The sequence below is a fragment of the Lasioglossum baleicum genome, chromosome 6, assembly GCF_051020765.1.
Source record: "Lasioglossum baleicum chromosome 6, iyLasBale1, whole genome shotgun sequence".
NCBI lineage: Eukaryota > Metazoa > Arthropoda > Insecta > Hymenoptera > Halictidae > Lasioglossum > Lasioglossum baleicum.
In genome coordinates this window covers 2,394,134-2,419,006 of record NC_134934.1, presented here as the reverse complement: position 1 = coordinate 2,419,006, position 24,873 = coordinate 2,394,134, and the positions used below count along the sequence as shown (strand labels likewise).

General features: G+C 45.9%; 1 protein-coding gene across 6 annotated transcripts in view; it reads left to right on the top strand.

Annotated features, from left to right (window-relative positions):
• Nucleotides 1-24,873, top strand: part of Vn (membrane-bound neuregulin protein vein) — a 342,137-nt gene that overhangs the window by 306,389 nt on the left and 10,875 nt on the right. For 3 of the 6 annotated variants that reach the window (XM_076425779.1, XM_076425778.1, XM_076425781.1), the window contains 2 exons: nt 819-877; nt 20,928-21,002. Coding sequence is in view for 2 of the 6 variants with exons in the window: in XM_076425776.1 (XP_076281891.1) it covers nt 819-945 (127 nt within the window). In the remaining 4 variants the exon portion in view is untranslated. The other 3 variants (XM_076425777.1, XM_076425776.1, XM_076425780.1) reach the window with 3 other exon arrangements.

Sequence of the window (24,873 nt, the reverse complement as noted above, 5' to 3'; positions counted from 1 at the left end):
TTTGTGTTTGCGTATGTTTACGTGGGTGTATACGGTCGCTACACCATCGCGATTCGTGACGACTGCGTCATAGGTGCGTGCTGGAATATTTATACGTCGATATCTCGCTGTGTAAAAAAAAAAGGAAAAACAGTAAATTAAAGTAGCTCGTTAATCCGACGTCGTAAAACCCCGGGAGCTCAATCGCTCGTGACGCAACTATTCGCTACCTAGTTGCGCTCTGACCTCGCTATAAAAATTTTCTGCTAATGTTCTAGCATTTCAGCACTGTCGCATCGTGATTTATGGCAAAAATGAGTAGGTATAAATTTGAAACAGTAAAAACGTTGGAAATTACAATTATTCTTCCTATATTATTTAGGCAGTGCTCTTGTCGTATTCCAACGTCACGCCATCTTTTTTTTTATTGTAGAAAATCTCATAAGAGATTTATTTTAGCATAATATAGAATTCAATATAAGTATTACAAACAAGGGAAAATTTGTACAGAATAGGAAAATACAAATACATAAACATTATTATGAAAACATGTATACTAGACACAGTGTAGACGTTCGTACTTCGTACCGCTAATACTTATTCTAAGACTGTAGCTTTTAAAAAATGACAACAACGTCATACCTCTGTTTCTCACCCAAAATGCTATACTAAAGTTCCGTCGTAACTTAATTAACTTAAGATATACTCATAGTACCTGATTAACGGAATACAACACTTTCTCGTAGAACTAAACGAAAAGAAGGAGCGTGGAAATTTGACATTGCAAAATCCTCTGCTTGGTAGCAATGAATTGACGTAGCATGATCGATTTGTTGCAGATGTGCGGAGGGCTTCACGGGTCAGCGGTGCGAGACGAAGGACGTCAGCAGCACCGGAAGTGTGTACAACAGGCGTAGGGCGCCGTTTTCCTGCAAGCTGGGACTGTCGACCTCGTACTACTGCTAGCGATAATCGCGCGGGGCCCTTCCACCTCGAGCGGAACGGATCCGCGACCGCTCGGGGTGCGCTCGATCGGGAATCGATAAGGATCGAGAGGACAGAATGAGAGAGAGAGAGAGAGAGAGAGAGAGAAAGCGAAAATTCTCGAGTTACAATATCCCACGAGAATCAAAGTCGTGAGAGAGCAAGAATGAGAGAATGAAAGAAAAAAGAGAGATAGGGCCAACGCGCGCGACCAACAGAAAACGAACGAACGATCAGTAGGAGGAGCGAGATCTTATCGATCGGGATCGAACCCAGGAAACCGCGTCGACGAAACACTTCTTTCGAACGAGAATGAAAGAAAGAAATACAAAATAAAAACGAAACGAAACGGAATCGTCGCGCAAACATTTCGGGGGACACCGTTGTTCGCGTCGGGCATTAAACACGAGTCCTAGGACCTCTGAATCTGTTTCGGTAACGGGCATTCGCACCTTACTCCGTCTACCTTCGTCCTCGACGACTTCGATTATTCACTTCTTCTTCTACTTCTCTGAGATTCTCCGTCGCTTTTCTCTTCGCCGAAAGATCTTCGACTCGCGACAAAAGGGAGAGACCGAGGAGTGAAAGAGTAGTCGCTCGAGAGAGAAAGAAAAGTGGCGCAAGAAAAAGAGTTACGGATTCTCGCCACTTCCGATCCACTTCAGTTTCATACCGCGGGCCGTTCGAGTGACGGCTCGCCAGATTCGGAAGTGGTGCTTGACCCCGAAAGAGATCGCGTTCTCGCCGTGGTTAGAGAAAAGAAAAAAAAAGGAAATTGAAAGAAAGGCGAAAATTCAAAGAGGAAGCATAAGGCAGAAGGGCGATCATCCGAAGGTCGCCGGTTCTCGGAGTCTCCGTAGGAGAGAACAATACCAAAGAGCCCAGGGTCTCTCGATGGGTTGCGTCGCAAACCTAACCGGTGCAATGCGGGAAAACTGCTAAAACTCGCTCGCGGATTCAGCGGTTTTCACGCGCGTTCGTTTCCCGGGCGATCGGGGAAAAACGAGACGATCCCTCGAAGCGGCCGTTAACAGATAGTCCACGAGCATTTCGACAATGAGGATCGAGAGAGATCTCGAGAGAGTAAGAAAATCTCTCGATAGCCGCCGCCGCCGTCATCGCGCCTCTTCAGAAGAGGAACTACGAGTAGAGAGAAAGAGAGAGAAAGCGAGAGGAACGTGCTCTCGTTGTTCGCGGGCAGAGGCTGAAATCTTTTGTCGCTCGTTGCTCGGGGGAATGTGGGCCAGGTGGAGCGTAAAGTTTGCGAGAGGCGCGAACTCTATAGCCGAGAAAATACCGGAGCTAAAAGATGCTCTCGGCGACGACGACGACGACGTCTACAAACCGCGGCGGTGTTACTCGGCTCGATAGTTCTGTCCGGCCTTCCGAAAATTGCTCGGTATTTTTACACGCAGACAATTCGAGGACGTCTTCTCGCGCAGCACACACACGCGCGCGCGCGCGCTCTCGATTTTGCCGAAATAAATACGTATCTGTTTCGTCTACTCGACAAAGACGACGACGACGGCTTTTTGTCTATAGGACCGACGCGAGAGGGATCTTTCGTGGACACACGCTCGATCGGCTCGCCTTGGGAACGCCGGATCGATAGAGACCACTAGGCAAAAGCACACACGCAACACGATTTTATGTATCATACGATTTAATGTAACTGGCGAATAGGATAGCTGAACGCAGAGACTTAAGATAGTTAATGGGAAAGTATCAGTGAGTGAGCGTGCGCGAGAGAGAGAGAGAGAGAGAGAGAGAGAAAATGCGACAAAGAGTGTGCGAGGGAGAGAGAGACCGTGCAAAAATACCGCGACGATTAGGAAATGGCACGTCGCGAGAGAACGCGCCGAACGAGACGATCGGACGCTTTTAGACGCCGTTTCTGCCGACAAAATTGGAGAGCGTTTTCGCATTACACGGGTTTACAAACGCTGATAGGCGAATAATCGCCGATTGTGTTAGGCTTTCCCAGGAGATCGTTCTGTCTCAGATTAACACTAAATCTACTATGGTCGAACAACCGGGTTTCTATTTGAGAATTATAGAACGCGAATGCCTTCGTACAAAATGGAACAATCAATTTCCTTATTCGATCGCCTGTTAAAAGAAAAAACTGGGGAAGGTCAAAATAAATTCTATGTTGATAATAAGTGTTATCCCTTAGCACTCAAGTGGTGACCCAGACTCACCACTAAAAATTGTTGTACCGTTATTGGAAATATTGTTTACATTATTAAATATGGTGGTATCTATACAATTACTAAACATTTAAGTATTGTATGAGGTATTATATCAATTTTATATCCATAAAATGAAAAAAAATTATATAGAACGGAATTATTCGGGATCGGAAGAAATGTTTAATTTTCGAGTTAAAATAGCTTCGAGTGCAAAGGGGATAGACTAGAGAGAGAGAGAGAGAGAGAGAGAGAGAGAGAAATGAAGAAACGTGAAGACGCTCCTGTTTTTAAGCTGCGGTGACTCGTGTATCGAATTCGAGCGCAAGCTCTCCTCGTTTTTCGGTAAGCCAAACGTCGCGGTCCCGTCGTCTCGTTTTCCTGTCCAGAAGCCTCGAGCACACCTTCCGACAGAAAGAAAGTGGAGCGTAACGAAAGAAAGAAGATAGCTTCTGCTCGGACGAGACGACCTAGGGAACCGGATCGATCTCTGTCGGAGTTTCTCGACGCGGCCGTGTGCGAACAAACCGCGAAAATCGGATGGGATGGGGCATGTGGGATGCGCGCTGTGCTCCAGCAGTCTCGAGACCCTATTTATGTTTTCTATTATATCATATAATATAAGTTATATTATACCAGCAACATAATATAAATTATATTATATCATATAAGTATGTGTATAAAAACATTTTTAATTTATTTATTTAATTCATTAATTTTATTGATTTACGATTAAACGTCATCTCCACTCGGCAACCGACTTTGTTTCTGTTCATTTCGTTTCCTTCTTTTATGTTCTTCCTTTATCCCGGCATGTATGCACTACTTACATTCTTTTTCTTAGTTGAAATTCTTTTTGGAGTCGCTCGGAGGACTGAGCACGATTTTGTTCGCGAGAACAGGTAGGTGTGTTCAATATTTTTGTTCTTTCGGTTCTGTTCGTTCTTATGTTTCTTTCGGGAGGAGGTGTCTTCTTGACCTGAACAACGATTTACACGAAAAGTTCTCGGAAAATATTCATCCCGTTTCGTTCCTCAATTCGTTACATCTACTACATTAATTCATTAGACAATTACATATGTATCACAGCCACTCCGAAATTCCATAAAGTATGGAATTCACTCATTATTGCTCACTTTGTAAATCATGAAAATTGCTGTGAAACATATTAAACAGTCTAATGAATCAATATAGTGGACGCACAAACGAGTTCGTAGTAATATAATAGTACAATTTCATTTATAGTAATAAATTGATATAATATTTGTACATCGTGCAAAATATTTTGGTCTCGTGCATTTGGTCACGCGACACAGACGTTCTTGGAAGCTAACCCTTTGGACTCGAAGCAATTTTAATTCGAAAATCAAGACATTTCTTTCAACCTAAGATCATTTTTATTCTACGTAATCTTTTTTACATTGTGCGCATCGAACTGAACCTGTTTTCTCATACACACACAATAGTTGAGCTTTTTACAATTTATAGACTACAGACGAATTTAATACAATTGAAACTGTTTTCTGAGTCATCATTCACAAAGGGTTAAAACACATATTACGAGGAAATACAGGAAACTGCAAGGCCGCGGTAACAGGGGAAGGGGGTCAGCGACCGCGTGGTGCAACGATTCGTCGCGGAAGGTGCGTTCGAGGTACGAAGTTCGATTAAGAGGCACGGTTACGAGGATCGATGCCGTGCTTCCGGTTTTATGGAGTTGCGCCGGTTTTTACGAGCGGTCTGCTCGCGAAATACGCTGTCCTGGGCGCGAAAAGACAGTTTTCCAGCGAATTATTCCGCTATCGTTCTCGCGCCGTTTGGTCGGCTCGATCGATCCTGCCGGCTCTCTCAGTACCGTTTCTTTGACAATTTCGGTTCGAAAGCCCGGCGCTCTATCGTCTGATTCCCGTTTCCTTTAGAGAACCAAGAGGACGAACGATCCGTCTCGAAACGACTCGCCGGAATGCAATAAAAGACTCGAGCACTACAGGCCGGAGAAACATCCAGTCTGGCTATGAAAATTTCTTATCGACTCTCTTTGAGGATTCTCTCGTCGCGACACGGCACGACAAGATTCCACGCTCCGCCAGATCATTTTTCTAGCCATTCTCACCTGTAGACACCGGCATACTGCGTTAGGATCGCGGGGAAACTCTCTTACTGTCGTATCCGCGATTCTTCTTGTATCCTAACTTTTTAACCTACTGAATTTTTGACTGCGGATCTTTATGCATATATGGCTTATGAATTTTGTACAATTTTTATTGGTTTTAGATCTACAAAGGCTGTTCCCATGAAAAATAGGATTTTACAACATTCCACTTTCTTAAAGATTTGTCTGGAAAAATTGGAAAATGCATAAACATCTGCAGTCTATTAATAAGAAATGGAAGAAATGCCATCTCGATGCAAAAAAACAAAATTATTTTCCGAACGGCGTAATAGTAAAAATTAATTTCTAAATCTGTTGGAACAATGGTGTCACAGAATTGACCCAGTTTCAGTATTCGGTATAAAACCAGAGATTGTCAACGGATTTTCCTAGCAGAGCGGTAACGTGGCCGATCGTGCAACCTGTTACTCGCCGGGAAATTCGTTTAAAAGTGCGATAATTCATGGATAAGTCGGCCGGGCCCGGGCCAACGAACGATAAATTAATGTACAACGTCGGTCTGGCAGCCGCTCGAAAATAGAAACGATTTACTGGGTTACCCCTCGTGAAATATAATCGCGGCGGAGTTTAAATTTAATGCGAACCCGTTCGAAAGAAGCTTCCAGCGCAGCGCGGGGCGATCGCGTCGATTTTTCCCGCTCGTTCCTGAACAATGGGAACGTCGCGGGGAAATTACGCGACCGAAAAAAATATATTCTGGAACGGCGGCGACGGTGGTGGTTGGGTTCTCCTCTTTGCCCGGGAATTTTCCCCGGCGGGAATCAACCCTGTAGTAAATCGGCCGCGGTTAGCTTTTATTTTCGCGCGCGATTTTTATCGCCCGCTTTATTTCGGGCAGACCTTATTTCGTTCGCGTTTCTTCGACGACGGCGACGACGTCGACGACGGGCTCGGAGGACGGACGATATTCGCGATGCCGATTTTCATGAGAAACGCGAACGCGCCGGAATAAAACGTACGAACACCGACGGCGTACAACGGGGCTGTATTAAGCCTGTCCCATGCATGCGCAGAAAGAGAAATTGCTCCTTACGAGACCGCTGCCCTACGGAGGGAATTCATTCGCTCCTACAGGCTCTACGTTATTTCCACCCCTGTTCGCGAACACTTTCTTCCGCGAATAAAGCCGCCGTTAGGCGAATACGCGATACGAATTGCGACGCGACTCACCGTGAATCTCGCGCACTAGAAATATTCGGCTAATGAAACGCGAGATTGTAACACCGAAAATTCTTTGCTTTCGATACTCGCGTTTTCCAGCGATTTCGGGGGTAACATCTAAAATTATCGGGTAGAGCCTCTCGCAGTCCAGAGAAAATTTGTTGATGGTAATCAGGGCCCTCACATTCGGAGAGTTCAGTAATTTTTCTAAGTATCTTTCATATGAGAGGAGACCCCGCTTCGTTATGTTGCACGGGAACCCGCAAAATATAGCGCCGGCCCTGATAGTAAATCGTCAAGGAGAAACAGAAGACGGTAAAACCGTTGAAAGAGTTTCTTTGTCAATAGTACATATGTACTGCGCTTTCAGCAAAATGACGTGTCATACTAAATGTCCGACAAGGTGTACAAGACAGAGAGCAAGCTGAAGAAAAATCTCTCTAGTGGTTGACTTTATTGAATTTACTGTCTGGAGATGAGTTCTTCGAGATCGAACAATCCCGACAGAATTTTCTTGCCTGTTCACTTGCCTGCGCCTGGAGTTACGTTTTCCATCAGAATTATTAAAAGAGCCGCAGTTTACTGAAATGGACAGTGGCGTAAGGTAGCGCCAAGGCCGCCACAGTACTTTCCACAGAAAACTTGAAGAACAGACGAATCAAAACGGTTCGAACTTCCTGAACACCAACAGAACGGGCCAAAGGAACGTTTCCGACGTCTCATTCCCAGCGAATCCAATTCGCGAGAAGGTCCGACCGCGGAACAGAGCTCGATAAAACCAGCACGGCGCCGGTGATTAATCGCGGAGTTAATTATCGAGAAGAGATCCATCAAAATAATGAACCTGTAAACTCGGGAGAAGGCAAAACGACGCAATCGTGGAAAATGGAGGGATGCTCGTTAATTATCCTCCCGAGATCGCCGCTTATCCGAACGCTATACCTCTCGGTGATATCGTAACGAGACGGACGCGCTTTGCCGCTCGCCACCCTAATCATTTCATTGAAAGACAAACGGTGGACTGAGCCAGGAAAACCTAAAGACTCCTCCTCTATCTTTCGCTGCAATCGCTCAACTAAGATTCAGCGAAGGTACCGTGGAAAATAGGAAAATTGAATTTCGTTGCGCTGTGCAGTCAGATTGATAGACAATTAAGTATTTAATTAGTATTTGCAATCTCAAAACTTTCAAAAAATGTAGTGTTCCAAGCATAAAGAAAGGTTTATTTATATTGGAACGATATTGAGTACCACGTAATCAGTTATGTAGAATGTGAAGTGCGAGTAACTTCCCTAAAGTAATGTATTAACAAAGATTCAATGAAGTAGCAGTACCAATTAATCCAGCATTAATTGGACTAGCGCGTTAATGAAGATTGAGTGCAGTCGCAAAATATCGACATCGAAATTTTTGGCGACCGTACAAGAAAATAGTTTCGTTGTACAGAGCGACGTTTCCATCGGTCCAAATTCATGCGTCGACGTTCTGTCATCCCGTGGGACGTCCACGTTGACGTCCCCCGGACGTGCGACGTCTCGAACACGACGTACGTGATTTCGAAGCCCCGATGACCGGCGAACGGGGTCGTATTCGTGCCATCGGTCACCGACCGGTCTAATTGGGGATCTTGGGTGTCCGCATACGATGTCCAGAGCGGACGTCTCGAGACGCGGACGTATAAATTATCCGGCGAAACCTCTGGAACGGGAACCGGCAAAAGAGGATCACAGAAGAGAGAAAATTCACCGGCGCAAATTTACTCTCGCCATCCGATAAGGGCTTTTCCAACCAATCTGCGGGAGCTTCTCGAATAAAAACCGGAAATTGTATCGATGATTTTGCTGCTGGCGTGTTTCATTTTTTTAGTGAAACTATACCCGTTGAAGTTTTATATACCTGTTTATTCATTGTCGATTATTGGTTGCGAGAATGAAATGAAATTAAACAATTTTTAAGAAACGAGTGGGCAGAGATTATCAACTGATTTCGACAGATCGTCTCGGTTACCATTTTTCGGTTTCGAACTAGGGCTGTTACTTTTCCGATGCTTCGACTCTTCGAAGATTCGAAGGATTCGAAGGAACAAAGGGAACTACGAAATAGACGAAATTTATATCATGATATTATATGTATCACGACTTTTGACAAATAAAATTTGAATATGTAAACTAAAAAAAGCTTTATAATTCGAAACTTCGATTCTCATTACTTTCGAAGTTTCTGAAATCGAAGCTTCAAAATTTTCGACCTTCCGAGGAAAGTAACAGCCCTAAATCGAGCTCGCATTTTAACGCTCCGCGTCGCGACCACCTGCACACACTGATGCTGCAACGGTGTCCCTGTTGTACAGCAACAGAACGTAGAAGCCAGTACAGCCGGGTCTCGTGATTATTTAGGACTTCCGATGGAAACCACGCGATCGCAAAGCCACAATATAAACAAAACAACAGAACTTTCCACGGGTCTCGATACAATGGCGAACTATACCGACAGAAACAGAGGAGCGGAGAACTGGAATCGCTAGAGGCTCGCCTTTATAGCAGAGAACGGTAGCTCCTCTTTAAATTGGATTCGAAATATTACCGAGATATTCGTACCCCGCCTCTGACGAGGGCCGAAATCCTCGTCATTATTTCCAATCGCGTAAACGAGAACTCGTCGCGCGTTGACTCTAATTAAAAGGCTCCCAACTCGAGCACGTGGCTGCAGAGAAATAAAAAAAAAGAGAGAGAGAGAGAGACAGATAGATAGATAGATAGAGAGGTTGAACAGTTGTTTTTTGCCGACGTGACAACACGGACTTCTCGACGATACGGTCTTTTGATAGGGAAAAAAATCCGTGCGTTCGAGGGCTGCAGACGCATTGTCCAGTGGTCGCGAGCAGTGATCAGAAACGGGGCTCTCTCGTCGGAATCACGACACACCGGTAACGACCGGTCCCGCATAAATACACGCGGACGAGCCCACCGATGCGCTAATGAATTGCGTCGAATCACAGGGAATTTTCAATGCGCGAGCTGGGGCCCTAACCAGGTCGCCCCTAACCGTGTGTCCCTTCCTCGTGTCCGTGTATATCGGACGGATACAGAAAATAGTGGAGGAGAACACGGTAACAGTGCCGACTGCAAAGGGGTGGCTGCATTGTCGCGGTAAATCGGTAAAAGGGAATTGATTGCTCTCCTTGTTGGCTCTGTGTCGCTTGTACCCAGACCTTCTCCTACTCTCCCCTCTCAATCATCCCTACCATCGGGAGGCTCTTGCCCAATAATCGAAATTTAACAGTGACTGTCGGTCGACGAATCGACGATTAAGACCAACGAAAAACGCCGCTGCGAGACACATTATGAATCGAGCCATTAAATTGTACTACAAGTTACGTTCCTTCTTATTGCAGTTTGTGTTGAGTACGTGGATTTCGATGTTACGTTAAAATTAGATCTTCATGGAAATTTCTTAAGCCTTTAGTTAACAAAATCCGTGAGGAAGTAACATTTTGACAAGTTTTCTACTGAATATAATAAATATTCCTGAGGCAGATCAGGGAGAATTATTAGCTAGTTAATCGTGCGAATATTTCGGCCACTCCGTAGCCGATGAAGCGTTAAATTTTTGATTTTCGTAGACCAGGCAAAATTCGGGTCGAGGAACAAGCGGGGACTAAGTGGAAACGCCCACGCCGGTTCAGCTCCGGCTGGTGGCGTCAAACTATGTCGCGGTCGGCTTATCCCTCGAAATTTCGTAGAGGGAAAACAAAGGTCCCTATTTAGGTATGATTTAATTAACGGGCAAGCCGGCGGGCGGGCGCACAATAGCGGATGCGCGTGCATAGGCGTGCTTCCCAGCCATCGTTCATCGCGCGTAGAATTAATTCTCTGCCGACAATCGGCCACCCCTTCTCGAAAGCTTGTCCCGGAGGGTAACTCGTGAACAGAAAAGTCACGAGAAGGTGGACGGGGGAACAGGAGAAAGAGGATGTGGAGGATGAAGAGCAGGAGGAGGGACAGGAGAAAGAAGAGGTGGAGGAGGCGTGGAGAGGAAAGTGATCGGTCTCTCCCCGAGGCTCTTCATTAACGCCTTAATTAGAGGCGAGTTCGAACGATTGTATCCGAAACGAACCACGAATGAGCATCCCGACAACGCGTCCCTCTCATTAGTCTTGTCGTATTAACCGCAACCCAGAGGCTCCTATTTGCCTGCCGTCCGTGCCATGCCGGTTTCCATTGTGCGATCTTCTCTGGCCGTGCTCCCTGTCGAATTAGGTCCAAAGCCTCGCTCGCAGAACCTTCAAAATTCGACGGTCGTACTCCCTAACGAACTATACCTCACGCCGCCAAAGTCCATCGTCGCAAACGCTGCCAGTTTCTTCGCCTACTCCACTCACAATCTCCTAACAAAGTCAACTTTGATTTTCTTTGAGATGGAATGCTTCTCTGATCGACTTAATTAAATTCCACTTAATAAAACATTCTTTATAAAGAACCTCAAATAAAACAATGTTATTTAATATGCAATTTACCAATTGAAACATTCGATGCATCATCTGAACATAGATGTTCCTCTTCGTGTGCGGTTAAAATTGAACAAAAATGATTGGCTTGTCTTTTGACTTGTGAAAGTATTCGTGTCCTCTGGTTTCCTTCTCGCTTGAACCAGACGTCGCGGACACGAACCACGGTGTCGGATCAAAGGCTCACGCGATTAACACGCAACAACAAGAAAAACTTTCGCCGCCATCGATAATTCCGAAATCCTACAACTAGCCAAAACTGGATTACCCGAGCCGCTACTATCCGCAACGACAATTACTAAGAGTTAATTCCGCGTCAGAGACCAACTTCGCGGTTCGCTCCGTGCCGTTACAAAACTATCGCGGCAACAGAAGTTTGTTCACGAAACTGTGTAATGTTGTGCTTTGTTAACCGCCGGTCATGTTCGCGTTAACGCGACGACACCGAAACGATGGATCTCGACGTGCAAAAATCATCTCGCTGTGCAAACGATCTGTTATATCAACAATTACAGCCCACAACGGTCTATTTTTCCCCGAGGAATTTCCTTTGTATTCGATATTTGATACGTGACACATTTTGCTAGACTGATGAATTGGCATTAGCAGAGTGTGGTCCTCCAGGTAACAGTACATATAATGGACTACCAGATTTTACATTTTCGTCGTCGGAACCGAGGATCGACCGTCGAAAGAATTTCGGAAAGGATCGCGGATTCGATCGCGAAATCGGTGTCCACACCGCTGCGCTGGTCGCGTGCGGAAACGAGCAACAATGTTGGCGATTTCGCGACTGCGTCCGATTTTTTTCGGCCGCGGCGTGCCGGCTACACGTATCGTGTTCCTTGTCGATTGTGACCGAACCACACCGATATGAAAAAAGTCGTGAAAACTCCTGTCGAGCGTTGAAACCGTCGAACAAAAACGGGGTCCCACGAACCGACGACTATTTGTTTGAAACGGTCGATCGAGCGGCGAGAAACGTGGGCGGAGGATGAGGAGATGAACGGGGGGGATGAGGGGATGGTGGCACGAGGGTACACGATTTGAAAAATTCGCCAATCAATAGAAATTTCGCACTCGATGGAGCTCACCTGTTCGCGTACGCACGCGTTGCATTACGAATAGAATCGAGCGACCCGCCCGGCGCGGCTCGGCACGGCTCGGCGCGGCGCGGCGTCCTGCTAATAATTCATCGGCGACCGGCCGATACGTCGAAATCGAACCCGTAGAAACACGATTGATAATAACGCGACGGGCTCCCGCGAAAAAATACGACGGCGAAATGGTTTTCGCATCGAGTCCGTTAATCCGGGAAAGGCTGCGAAAAATATTCCGCTCGATCGACTACACCGCTCGACTACGGACTACGGACCTCCGAATGAAATTTCTATTTTTTGTATTCAGCGAGAGAACGATTGCTGGAAACTTTTCTGTTTGCCCTAATTTGACGTTCGATTCGGATGCTACGCCGGTCTGGTTTCGGAATAATTGCGAGAGGGAAGCGATCGCATTGCCCCGGTCGACTAAAGTGCAGCATCCACGTAACCGCAGTAGAATGGGACGTGCTGCAACCGACGGGTAATGGGACTTTTGCCGTTGACGCTGGTTTCTAGAAGCAAACACCGTGGCTGTACTATATTGTTAATCGACTGCGAATGTTGTTTGTTCTCTTGCGCATATTGCGGATTAGGACCGTAGAACGGGACGAATTCTGAAAGAAAGGAAGATATGAATTACGATATCTATGTCGGAGAGGATACCATGCACAAATCAATATTATTGTTGACTGGCAAAGCTTTACGGAGGTACAGATTTCTATGGATGTATACAGTAGAACATGCAATAAAGAACGGATAGATAACAGCATACCTTTGAGGTTTCTACTTCTAGACAGAAGGATATGAATTATGATATCTTTGTCCGAAAGACTATCGTACACGACACAATATAATTAATTGAGTGAGGATCTTCGTGGAAGTACAGATTTTTATGGATGTATACAGTAGAATGGACATTAAAGAACAGTACAGATAGTATTACCTTTGACGTTTCTATTTATAGACGTCAGAGAAATGAACACAATGCGGTACTATCAGTTGATTAAAGCGCTCTCGGCGGATCTACATTTTCATGAGGTAATTCATAGAAATTGAAAATGTGTGTGCACCGTACGCAGTCTAATTGTAAGTAGCCGTCCAATACTGAACCTACAGTAACTTAATCCGAAGAATTATACAATCGTATAGAGAGAGAGAGAGAGAGAGAAACGTGCATATAATATTAATGTTATATATTATATGTGGCAATGGGTAGTCCATTTATTGTATAGACGTCCCAGTTATTGCGGCTTCTCTCGTATTTACCAAAGAATCAGTCGCGTTCCCACCGAATGTCCCAATTCCATTTCACAAATGGTACTCACACAACAAAGGGGTTAAAGTTAAAAAGACTTCGGATGAACGAATGAACGAATTTCGATGGCCTCGCGCATGAGAAGGACTCCATTAATAGCGAAGGGATCGAGCAATGGCGGGGAAACGATTCGGGAACGTCAGCGGAATGAAAATTGAATGCAGTGCGTACACACAAGCCGTGCCGAGCCGAGAGCCAGCGGGATCGGCTGAATTCTTAATAGCGGATGAAACTTTTAATATTCGTGTAACATTCAATCCGGGATTGAACGATCGCCGTTACGATATATGGCGGGCGTATCGTTATTCTCGATGGCGGTAACGAATCAATCGATCACCCGGAAATCCGTCTTCCGATACGTTATCCCGGCCGACGCGAAAAAATCAGAACACCCCTGAAAATCGAACTGTAGCGCGCCGAAGAGAGACGGAGAGACTCGGAGGACTCGGAGAGAACAACAGAGTTACTCAGAGAATGAGATACTGGAAGAGACTCAGAAATTGAGAGAGGCTGAGAGAAACTGAGAAAAATTGAGAGGAGTCTGCGAGAGACTCAGAGGTTGAAAGATTGAGTCAGACAGACGTAATGATTGGAACACTGAGTGATTATGAGACTGAATGATTGTGAGACTGAGAGCAAAATAGAGAGAGGGCCAAAGAGAATGAGAGCTAGACAAATAGACAGAAAAGCAGACAGATGTATAGAGGAGAGGTTGTTTTCGCGCGAGTGCCGGTATCACGTGCGAGCCGTGAAATTATGCCGGCACTGTGCACACGTCGCGTCGGCCGTGACGACGCGGACGTTCGCATAATCGAACGGGAGGACTGTCGTCCCCTCGCCTCGGCACGGAGAACGCGGTGGCCACCGCCGCGTAAAGCGAGTCAGTTGGGATGCAAATCTTCGACCGTTTTGCATTTCGTCGTCATCCGGCTGCCGGGGAATCGCAGTCGATCTCCTCTCCCTCCTCTCCACTCCTTTCGGCTGCTCTCCTGTGCAAGAGAGCGTTACGTCGGGATATCCCGGGCGTCGATGACGTGCCGCGAAGGACAACAAGAGGGCTACGCTATTGTTCAGCCAGCCGTATCATCGATAAGAACGCGAGCCGAAGTGCGCGCCTGAACGCGACATTATCAACTCGCTATGAATTACTTTCATGTAATTGAAATGATTTACTTTCTGTAATAAACGTAAACCGATTTACATTAGAGAAACCATGAAGTCGAACGATAGGCTACGATGTAATTGAACATCCTAGAAAATGTTGCACATAAGGGGCGAAGACGCGATTGTTCGTCAAAAAGCTGTGTCGACGCAGGGACGTGGGTCCTCGCTAAACCATCCCGTAGCGAAAGGGTTAAAGCGCAATTACGCGGGCGGAACGGCGAAAAAAAGGAGCAACAAGTATCCGGGCCGGGGGTGGAAAAAAATATCGCGCGAGGCGAAGCGACGTGTCGTTGCGAAAAAACGGCGCCGATGGGGACAAGCGTGTGCGGGGGCGTCGGTGGTAATTGCGCGGGCTGCGAGCACCGAAACGCGAGAGGGACGAAACGAAATAATTCTCGGACGCAAAACAAAGGGGGTGGCCCCGGAACAAGAGGGTTGCCAGTGTCGTTTCCCCCTACCCCCCCCCCCCTCAGTCTCTCTCTCTCTCTCTCTCTCTCTCTCTCTCTACATATATCCCCGTGACAGAAAATCCGAAATACGGATAGGAAGCGGCGTTAGCCCCGCTGCGCGAGCGCGCGTGCACACACAATCGCGAAAAGCAAGGCAAATGGGATGTAAATCTTGGTTCGCTTTGCATTATGTCATTCCGGTTGCGGAGGTGAAACGGTCGTAAAGCGTGGGCGCGCGGAGCGGGATTATGCGAGAGTGCGTCGCACTCGCTACGGCGAGGCCGGCGCCGGCTTTTACGAGCGACGTCCTCGCGTGAAAATCCGGCTGCAGCTAGTCGCTTATGCGACGGATGCATTACGAGCACGAATCCCTCTCGATCGGCTTCCGACGATACGTTCTCCTGTCATGCGACGGCATTCAATTAGCCCACTCGATCCACTGGCGGAGCTATTGTCGTCCAGTGCTCCGTTTGATCGATCTTAGACGATAGATACTCGTTTGAGCTAGTTCGACGATTGATGGGGATGAGTACTGTCGTTTCGAAAAGGTTTGTGTTCACTCTTCCTCTGTCGAACATGGTTATAGTCGATGATGATGAGTATAGTCACTCGCCAATGTCTGCTAGATAATAATCGTGACTGGGTCTATGTAAATTTTTGGGAACAGCTGTTGGAAAATATGAATCCACGTGGAGAGTGGGCGTGGTCTGTGTGGAACGCTCTTAGTGGGCGTGGCTCTTTGGCCCCCGACACCGGCCGAGGAGAAATAACCCGAGTTATCGCCTCCGGAGAACTCTGCGATTATCCATAAAGAGAAGCAACGGGCTAGATCAGTACGATTCTGGTGCTCGCCTGTTCGATAGCGATAACTCCCGCGATACGTGACACGATCGACAAAAATTTTATATTTACCGCGAGCAGTATCGGTTCGCATTTTATGCGGTGTCGTTTCCACTGGGTACAGGAACGCCGGTTGCATCCTCGGTCCGCGATATCCCCGAAGCATTTTCGCATCGTGCGGAGCAATTCGATTTTTCAAACGGTCCACTGCTCGGAACCGAAGCGGATAGTCACCTCGGAGAGAGCCGCGCGCGCGGCCGGAGGAATGTCGCTTGTCGAATTGTTTCGATAAATTTTTCGGCGGGCCTTTCGACGGCAGTCTAACCGGGCCGGGTTTAAGCCCCGACACATCGCTAAAGTACGTATTTTATATTTATCGCCGAGCAGTAACATCGATTCCGTTTTATACATAGGAAAGGATCGTTTCTGCTCGGAACGCGATCTCACTCGGCACGGCAGCACTCGCGTACAACCCCGAGATAACACGATTGACCGAAACGGGAGACCGGCTCGTTCCGGCTTCGATTTTCCAAACAGCCGTATCACAGGCTCTGCACGTCCACCAGGGGAGAGCCGAGCTGTCGCCTGGGCGTTTCGACTCTTGTTTCGCTCGGAATGCCCCCCTTATATCAGGCAGTCTACGACTTCCCTCTTAAAGTAAACGGAAACTCGAGGGCACGTCGATCCGCGCCGGCAAGTGTGTTTGGACAAAGTTACCCCGCCTCAGCTGGATAGAACTCGCGGTGTTGCTCAATCCCGTCAAGTTAAATGCTACGAAATTAAACAGTCGGAAACCGACAGTGTCATTACACGTGAGCAAATAAACCGAACCCTAACGATGTAATTATTTCGCACAACGCTGCCCGTCCACAGGAAAAAATGGGCGCCCACTTTCAGACAGAACAGTGGGCGTGGCTTCATGGCCCTTCACTTCCGCAACCGGTACGTGTTTCTAAACTCTAAACTGTCGGACAGGGTCTGAGTCGACCTACCAGGATCAAGATAGACGCATTGATAGGTCGATTTTAGCAACGATAATGTCCACGATAAAAATAATTTAAAAAAGGCCGGATATTAAAGAGGAAGGGTCGCACGGCAGCCGCGAAAGTCCCATTGTGCGGCCCGTGAATTCGAACAAAATGTCACCGGTGCACTTCACTTAGCGAAACCGTCAAAGGGCAATTACAACAATGCACGGGCTCGGTTCAGATATAGAGAACGGGGGAACGATGATGGATCCGGCCGGCGCCGGAACAAAAGGAACGAATTAAAACGCGCGCGCGATGGAAGGTCACTGAATTAAAATGTATGAGGAGAGAATCGCATCGAGGCGGGTATGGGTGCTCCGAAACACAACGAGGACTCTCGACCGTGATTGCGAGGCGCGTACCGGGACGTTCCGCGAATTACCGCCAGCGAAACGATTAAAACGAAATTCATACGCGAGTTCGATTACGCAGAAAGGTATTTCCGCGGTGATCGGTACGGATTTCATACCCCGAGTACTACGACGGCTGCAAAACAGCGGTGGGCCTCGTCTAGGGACACCTCGAAACTGACTCGTTTCTTCTATCATGCAACAATTCCATTAAAATCGGCGTGTTATAGTTGGCTAACCTCCCTTGTTGGATTGAAAAAGACGTACGGCATTGTTTCGTACATTTCTTTGTATTACTAGTTTTTGCAGAGTTGACGATTCTGTGATTGATTGATTGGGTAAACACACCTTTGATCAGTGCTCTGGGATTGCGTTCAGAAAATTAGGACAGACAATATTGGTGTCCTGAGCACAGCATCCCCTTAAACGATGATTCGCTCTCTCGTGAAAAGCACCTGGAAGTTCGAGCCACTGGCTACGAACCACGTCCCATCGAGTAACCAGTGATAGCCGACTACAGCGCCGCAAGTACGATCTCGAGGACGCTTTATGGGTTTCATTAAAGCTCACGGAGCCGGTATAAGGACATATGTCCCGAGGGAGGGAAACGACGCGGATATAAGGAGGCTGAGGATACGGGATTCAGTGAGACAGAGAGAGGGTTCGTACGATTTCTTGCTGGCCGATGTCGTAGTTGTTGTCGTCGCTGAGAGTACGCAATGTTTACACGACCGAGTGAGCCGGAGCCGACGCTTTCGTCCACAATGAATCCGCATTACGACGCCACCCGACGCATTAAACTGTAACGACCGCCGAGGACTTTCGATGTCCAGCCAAGCGACCACCAAGAGTCAGCTGAAATCGTCGCCCACAGCTGGACACAGTGTCTAGACGTTGCACAGATAGCTCTGTGGAGCTCTGCTTTAGGTCTGTTCAAAGTGGGAGCCAAGAAACCACGCCCACTCAAGGTAGAACACTCGGCAAGTGTTCAGGAGGTGTCCGATGCTATATCTTTTGTTCTACGTGATGGTTAAGTGTTCTGTTAAAATTGAGGGCACAGAAACCACGCCCCCTGGGGGCTCTTCAGACACCCATAACAGCGTAACCAACCTCCCACTGTGATCTAACGGGACATTCGTGATATCCAAAGGAGGAATAACTAGACAAGTTCTCTCGCGGAACAACGTAGCCCGAAGCTGGTCGAAGTTAGGAGCGCAGTCGGGGCACGACGCTAGGTCGAAGGAGAGGGCAAGATTGCGAAGTGACGAGGCACGATCGACGTACGTGCCGCGAACTACAATTTTGCGAATTGGTCGGTCGAGTAGCCGGCCAGAGCAGTGGCTAGAGGATAACCTCCGAAAGCCGAGGAGCATCGATGGACCATTGATGAATTCACCCCGGGAGATCTAGCGGGCATCTAGCAGCCTCTTACTGGTAGGGTTAACCGTAATGTGATAGAGTTACGGTGGCCTCGGAATATATACCGTCTCGCCCCGCCCCCTCCCTGGACCATTATATCGTTCTAGAACCCTTTGGGAAATTGTCTATGGCGGCGTGCCGGGCCTCGATCAACCGTGAAATGTAGTCTGATACGCATTACCGTGGCCACGGCTATCGTGCCACCGAGTTCTGCACTCTATCGACTGTGTTGCCGACCGATCGAGCTGCTCTCGGCATCATATCGCCTATCGTTGCCGATTTGCGATATCCACCGGCCGCAAACCGGGATCTCGATCTTGAGGGCCTCCGCACCTCTCCCAGCAAGAGCTGCGCCCACATTGGACCATCCCTGGGAATATACATATGTATATATGTATACCATACCTCCGTAATTTTTGGTTAATTGAAATCGCTTAATCCCGCAAATTGGGCCGGGCTTAATCCGACTACCACGCGGCGAAACGCGCTCAACTATCAACGGGTTTGTGGGAAAACGAGGCTAATAGATTGTTGCGCTGGGATTTTAGGGGATCGTGCGTTTACGTTCACGACAATCGGCAATACGCCGTGAATATTATTAACGATCGGTCCGAGAGAGAGAGAGAGAGAGAGAGAGAGACGATAAAATCGCGGTTAGAATCGGTCGGCAGTTCCAACATCCTGTTCACCAGGGGGCTCAGATATTTTCACGGGGGAACTTCGACAAGACTGTACATCGTTAAAGCGATTCCCAACGGCGGCTGTAGGAACATCACCGGCACGGAATTTATTGCGTCGGAGGTCCGGAAACGGACCGTTTAGTGGCGATTCCCCGGGCCAAGTTTCCGTCGTTACGACGTCGACGGTTGTCGACGACTCCGACGGTGCTTCTCCGGTTACGAATGAAATTTCATTTCGACCGCGAGATATCGATCGGTTTTACATAGGGATCACGAAACTTTCAACCGAGAGAAGCTTCTTCGTGAAATTGTCCGCTCAGTATTCGCAATCCCCTTTTGCTCTTCATTGAATGTACCACTGCCAATGAAATTATCGGTTTCTGATTTTCTAATCCATGAAAATTTCGATTTTCCATAAACCTAATATGAAACGAGGTTTCTTGAAAACCCCGTTTGATTAAAATGGTAATTTTGATCATTTTTTAAAATTTGACCGCGAAATTTTAGGAGCATGTTCTTTCTTCTTAATATTGCACTTTTGATTTATGCCAGAAAGAAAAATCAATTTCTTGAACCCGTTGCAAGAACACTGTCTCAAGAGCTCGAGGGGGCGAGTTGAAGGAGAAGGAAAGCGTTCTTTCCTGTCGCGAAAGTTTCGGGTCGCGACGGCGTGTTGGTTCGACCCTATGAAATCGTCCTCGTAGGAACTTTATCAGGGTCGCGCCATCTTTCAGCGGGCCCGTATAACGGCGTTATACGCCGGGCGTTAGGAGAGATAGGTGAAGCGGCAATGATTCACGAGCGACGGAAATAGAACTATGACCGTTTCTCGACCCCGTGTGCTAGCTCTCTCGAGTTCGCTCCTCTCTCGAGGGCCGACCAAGAGAGCCCTGAAGAGCCCGTAAGACGACCGCAGCTGTAGTACGAGGCCGAATCCCGCGCTTTCTAAAAAAGAGGCGAAAACGAAACCAGCTCATCCGCAGAATTTTGCGTTTCCCGGCTTCGGCGATTTCTCCGATCGATTCAGAGTCGAACTCTCCGTAAACCCGTGGACTCTTGGCATACACAACCCCTGGCAAAAACTATTCGGCCATTAACCCCTTTCACTCATGGATAGACAACGGATTTTGTGCATTTATGGGAAAAATGAATAGATGTAATTGGAAAGAGTAAATTCATCGGAAGAATTAGAAAATACTCTTATGTTATTTTCAACGAACTGAACATATTAAGAAAGAAAATAAATTTGTATTACACTCGCGTTCGTTGCGACTCAGCTAGAAAATGTTAAATTTGCATAAAGATCAGCTGTCTACTCATGATTCGCGTAATTAGCTATTAAATTAAGTGAAAGGTTCGAATTACGTAATACAATTACGATGTAATTCAAATACAATGTACAATTATGACTTAATCAGAGTCAGAATCGCGGAATCGTGGTCGAATACTTTTCGCCAGGAATTGTAGAAGCACAGAAAACCAATCCGGATCGGAATCGAAGCGTAGAAGAAATTGTCGAAGTCACGAAATGAACAACGATCCAAGTTCGTCCGAAATTAATGGGCTTCTCTTCTTCACGCTCACGCAAGATATGGATAAGTTCTCTTCGTTCGCCGAGGACGTGACGCTCGCCCGCTTCTAGCGCATCTAGCGGCACTGTCAAGGTAATCTCTGTCATTAACTGCCTGTTTTGTAAGGTAACCAGCCCTCTTCGCGGCAATTAACACTTCGACTGGCGTGTCAGCTACCTCAGAAATTCCGTAAAGTCGAAGTAATCTGTTCAGCGAATGGAAAATTGAACAGGTAAGATGTACGATGCCTAGTAACCTTCCAATCTTGCATTTTAAAGAGTTATATCTGGAATTGGTACACTGAAAGGATTAGGGAGGATTTCATTTTTACAGCCTATGATAAATCATTTCGGTTTCCATTTCTGGGAGACGCTCGAAGTGTTAATTTTCTGCTTGACTATTAATACGTTCTGCGGAATGAGTCACACGAACTCTAGGCCACCTAACTTTTATTAGATCGCCGCTGAAGTCGCCGTCGTTTGTTGTTACACTTGACGCGTGTGAACGTCCATGTATTCTGTACGCTCTGTTTTTATAATAAACTTCTCTCTGTGGTTTTAAAAATCCTCAAGTCTAGTCAGTCTGAAACGTGTAAGCGTTAAGAATCGTATTTTGTATTTGGGAAGCTAAAGAAATGAGTAAAGAAAAAGGTATAAAAATTTTTCGTCTGTAATGCTAAAAAACGAGGGATTTTACGAATAAATTTAAAAAAGGATTAACACAACGTTGATTAAAGGTAGACGAAGGATTAAAACTCTTCGTTTAAAGCGTCGAAAAACGACAGGATTTATGGAATGGCCTAATATTTATAGAATACTAGCTTGAGTACCCAGCTTAACGCTTTAGCTGCCGGAAGCCTATTAATAGGCTTTTTAATGACCGTACTATATTCAAGGGACGATTAATCATTTTCTTCTAAATAACAATCTCGAAAGAGGTTATCAAAGTAAATTATTCGCGATAACTTCTCGGTTTAGGAATGAGATTGCCGTTGCTACCGAAGAATTCATTAAAACTTCTTGAATTATTTATCTTTGATTAATGCGCAAGAATTCGGTAAAGAGGAAAGGACTTCGAGAAATTGCATAAATCAATGGAAATCGTCATTCCCATAACGTACAAACTTATAAGAATACAAAGATATTTATAGAATGCAATGCAATTTAGAAAATGAATTTTTCATGACGTGGCTTGATTAATTTATTTACCGACTGTAAATCTACTTCGAGCAGAATTGACGATCGATCGAAGGTGGCAGAGTTAGGGGACTGATTCCGCAGATCTAAACGACTAATTCCCGATCAAGCTGCGAATGGATTGTCTGGACAGAGATGCCTCGGAACGAGCCAGAGGCAGAAGGAGAGAGAGAGAGAGAGAGAGAGGGAGAGAGTCTCTCTAGTCTCTCGATCGGGATATTACATTGAACCGTCGCTCACGGATTTATCGCGGCGTTATCGAGCCCATCTATCCAGGCAATTCGCGGGGCGCAGCGAAACGAACGCGACAAAGACTAACCATCGATCTTCGTGACATTGTTATGCTTGCAGCTTGCACATCGGGACATTCATCGTGTTTTGTTTTGTTGTAGCCTCACCCACATCCCTTCCCAACGACACCCGTTCAGGTTCCTACGTACGCGTCCTCATCTTCGCTCTCCTCGGGCTCTCGATTTCCCTACGCGATTTCCCTGTTCCTCCTCGAACACCCGGAATTTCTCGAGGGTTCGCGGTTTATTGTTCGCCGCGACCTTACCTCGTTCGTTCCCCCCACTTTCCCCATCTCGCGACCCTGTTTCATCCCCCAGCCATTTCTACTTCTACTTCTACTTCTACTTCATCGTCGTCGCCGTCTCGTGTCGAGCTCGCGACGATCGTCCGACCACGCCATCGATTCCCAAAGGTAAGATGCAATGTTATTTGCTTAATTTTAGCCGATTTTTATCGATTACAGTAAGTCCTCGACTTACGCGATTAATTCGGTCCAGCGCTTTCCGCGTAAGTCGGATAGTGCCTAAGCGCCACCATTGAAATGTTATTTATACAAGGTGTCTCAAAATTAGGTCCGGAGCCGAAAATGGGAGGTTCCTGAGGTCATTTCAAGCGACATTTTCCTTTGAAAAAATGTCGTCCGTGGCTTCGTTAACGAGTTATTAACGAAAAACACGGACCAATCAGAGCGCGAGCTAGACGCGTGCAGCCCGGCGCGCCGGCAGCCGAGTGTCGGTGGCACGCCGCGATGTCGCAATGAACAAAAGTTTCTCGATGATGTGAATCCTCGCCAATTTCGATAAGCGTTGGATATGTTGTCAATACCATGATTCTGAACAACATTTCCCTTTACAGTTTCTGTCGATCGGCTTTAGTTTACGATATTATTGTAAAAATTTGTAATTGTAAATCGATCGATGTACTATTTTCTATCCGATTTCGATAAGCTTTGGATATGTTGTCAATACCATGATTCTGAACAACATTTCCCTTTACGGTTTTTGTCGGTCGGCTTTAGTTTACGATATTATTGTAAAAATTTGTAATTGTAAATCGATCGATGTATTGTACATACTATCTCCTCGCCGATTTCGATGAGCTTTATTTCAAAGGAAAAAGATATTTAAAACATCGAATTTATAACATATTTCAAAGTCATCGAAATCGGTGAGGACCCACATCATCGGCAACTTTACCCGAACGATAGAAGAAGCACAAACTTATTGAATTAAAAACTCACTTATTCAGCCGTAAATCCATTTGTCTACCACATACAACCACCACACTTTTACATAATCTTCGAATCGGTGTTTTCGAGAATCATATGATTCTCGAAAAATCAATGCCATATGATTCTCGAAAAATCAATATCTCCTTGGGAACGATTTCATTTGTTTTAAACGACGCCTTCATCGAATACATTGTACGCTGGGAGAGCACAGTTTCGCGCGGCATCGCGAAGAGCATCGAACTCTTTCCACGTCGGAGTAAGTAATTTCGTTCGATATCGATACGAGTTATAAAAGTGTGCTACGAGTTCAACAATTATGTAAAAGTGTGCTACGAGTTCAACAATTATGTAAAAGTGTGATGGTTATATGTGGTAGTCAAATGGATTTACGGCTGAATAAGTGAGTTTTTAATTCAATAAGTTTGTGCTTCTTCTATCGTTCGGGTAAAGTTGCCGATGATGTGGGTCCTCACCGATTTCGATGACTTTGAAATATGTTATAAATTCGATGTTTTAAATATCTTTTTCCTTTGAAATAAAGCTCATCGACATCGGCGAGGAGATAGTATGTACATCGATCGATTTACAATTACAAATTTTTACAATAATATCGTAAACTAAAGCCGATCGACAGAAACCGTCAAGGGAAATGTTGTTCAGAATCATGGTCTTGACAACATATCCAAATATTATCGAAATCGGATAATGGAAATAGTACATCGATCGATTTACAATTACAAATTTTTACAATAATATCGTAAACTAAAGCCGATCGACAGAAACCGTCAAGGGAAATGTTGTTCAGAATCATGGTCTTGACAACATATCCAAATATTATCGAAATCGGATAATGGAAATAGTACATCGATCGATTTACAATTACAAATTTTTACAATAATATCGTAAACTAAAGCCGATCGACAGAAACTGTAAAGGGAAATGTTGTTCAGAATCATGGTATTGACAACATATCCAAAGATTATCGAAATCGGATAGGAAATAGTACATCGATTGATTTACAATTACAAATTTTTACAATAATATCGTAAACTAAAGCCGATCGACAGAAACCGTCAAGGGAAATGTTGTTCAGAATCATGGTCTTGACAACATATCCAAATATTATCGAAATCGGATAATGGAAATAGTACATCGATCGATTTACAATTACAAATTTTTACAATAATATCGTAAACTAAAGCCGATCGACAGAAACCGTCAAGGGAAATGTTGTTCAGAATCATGG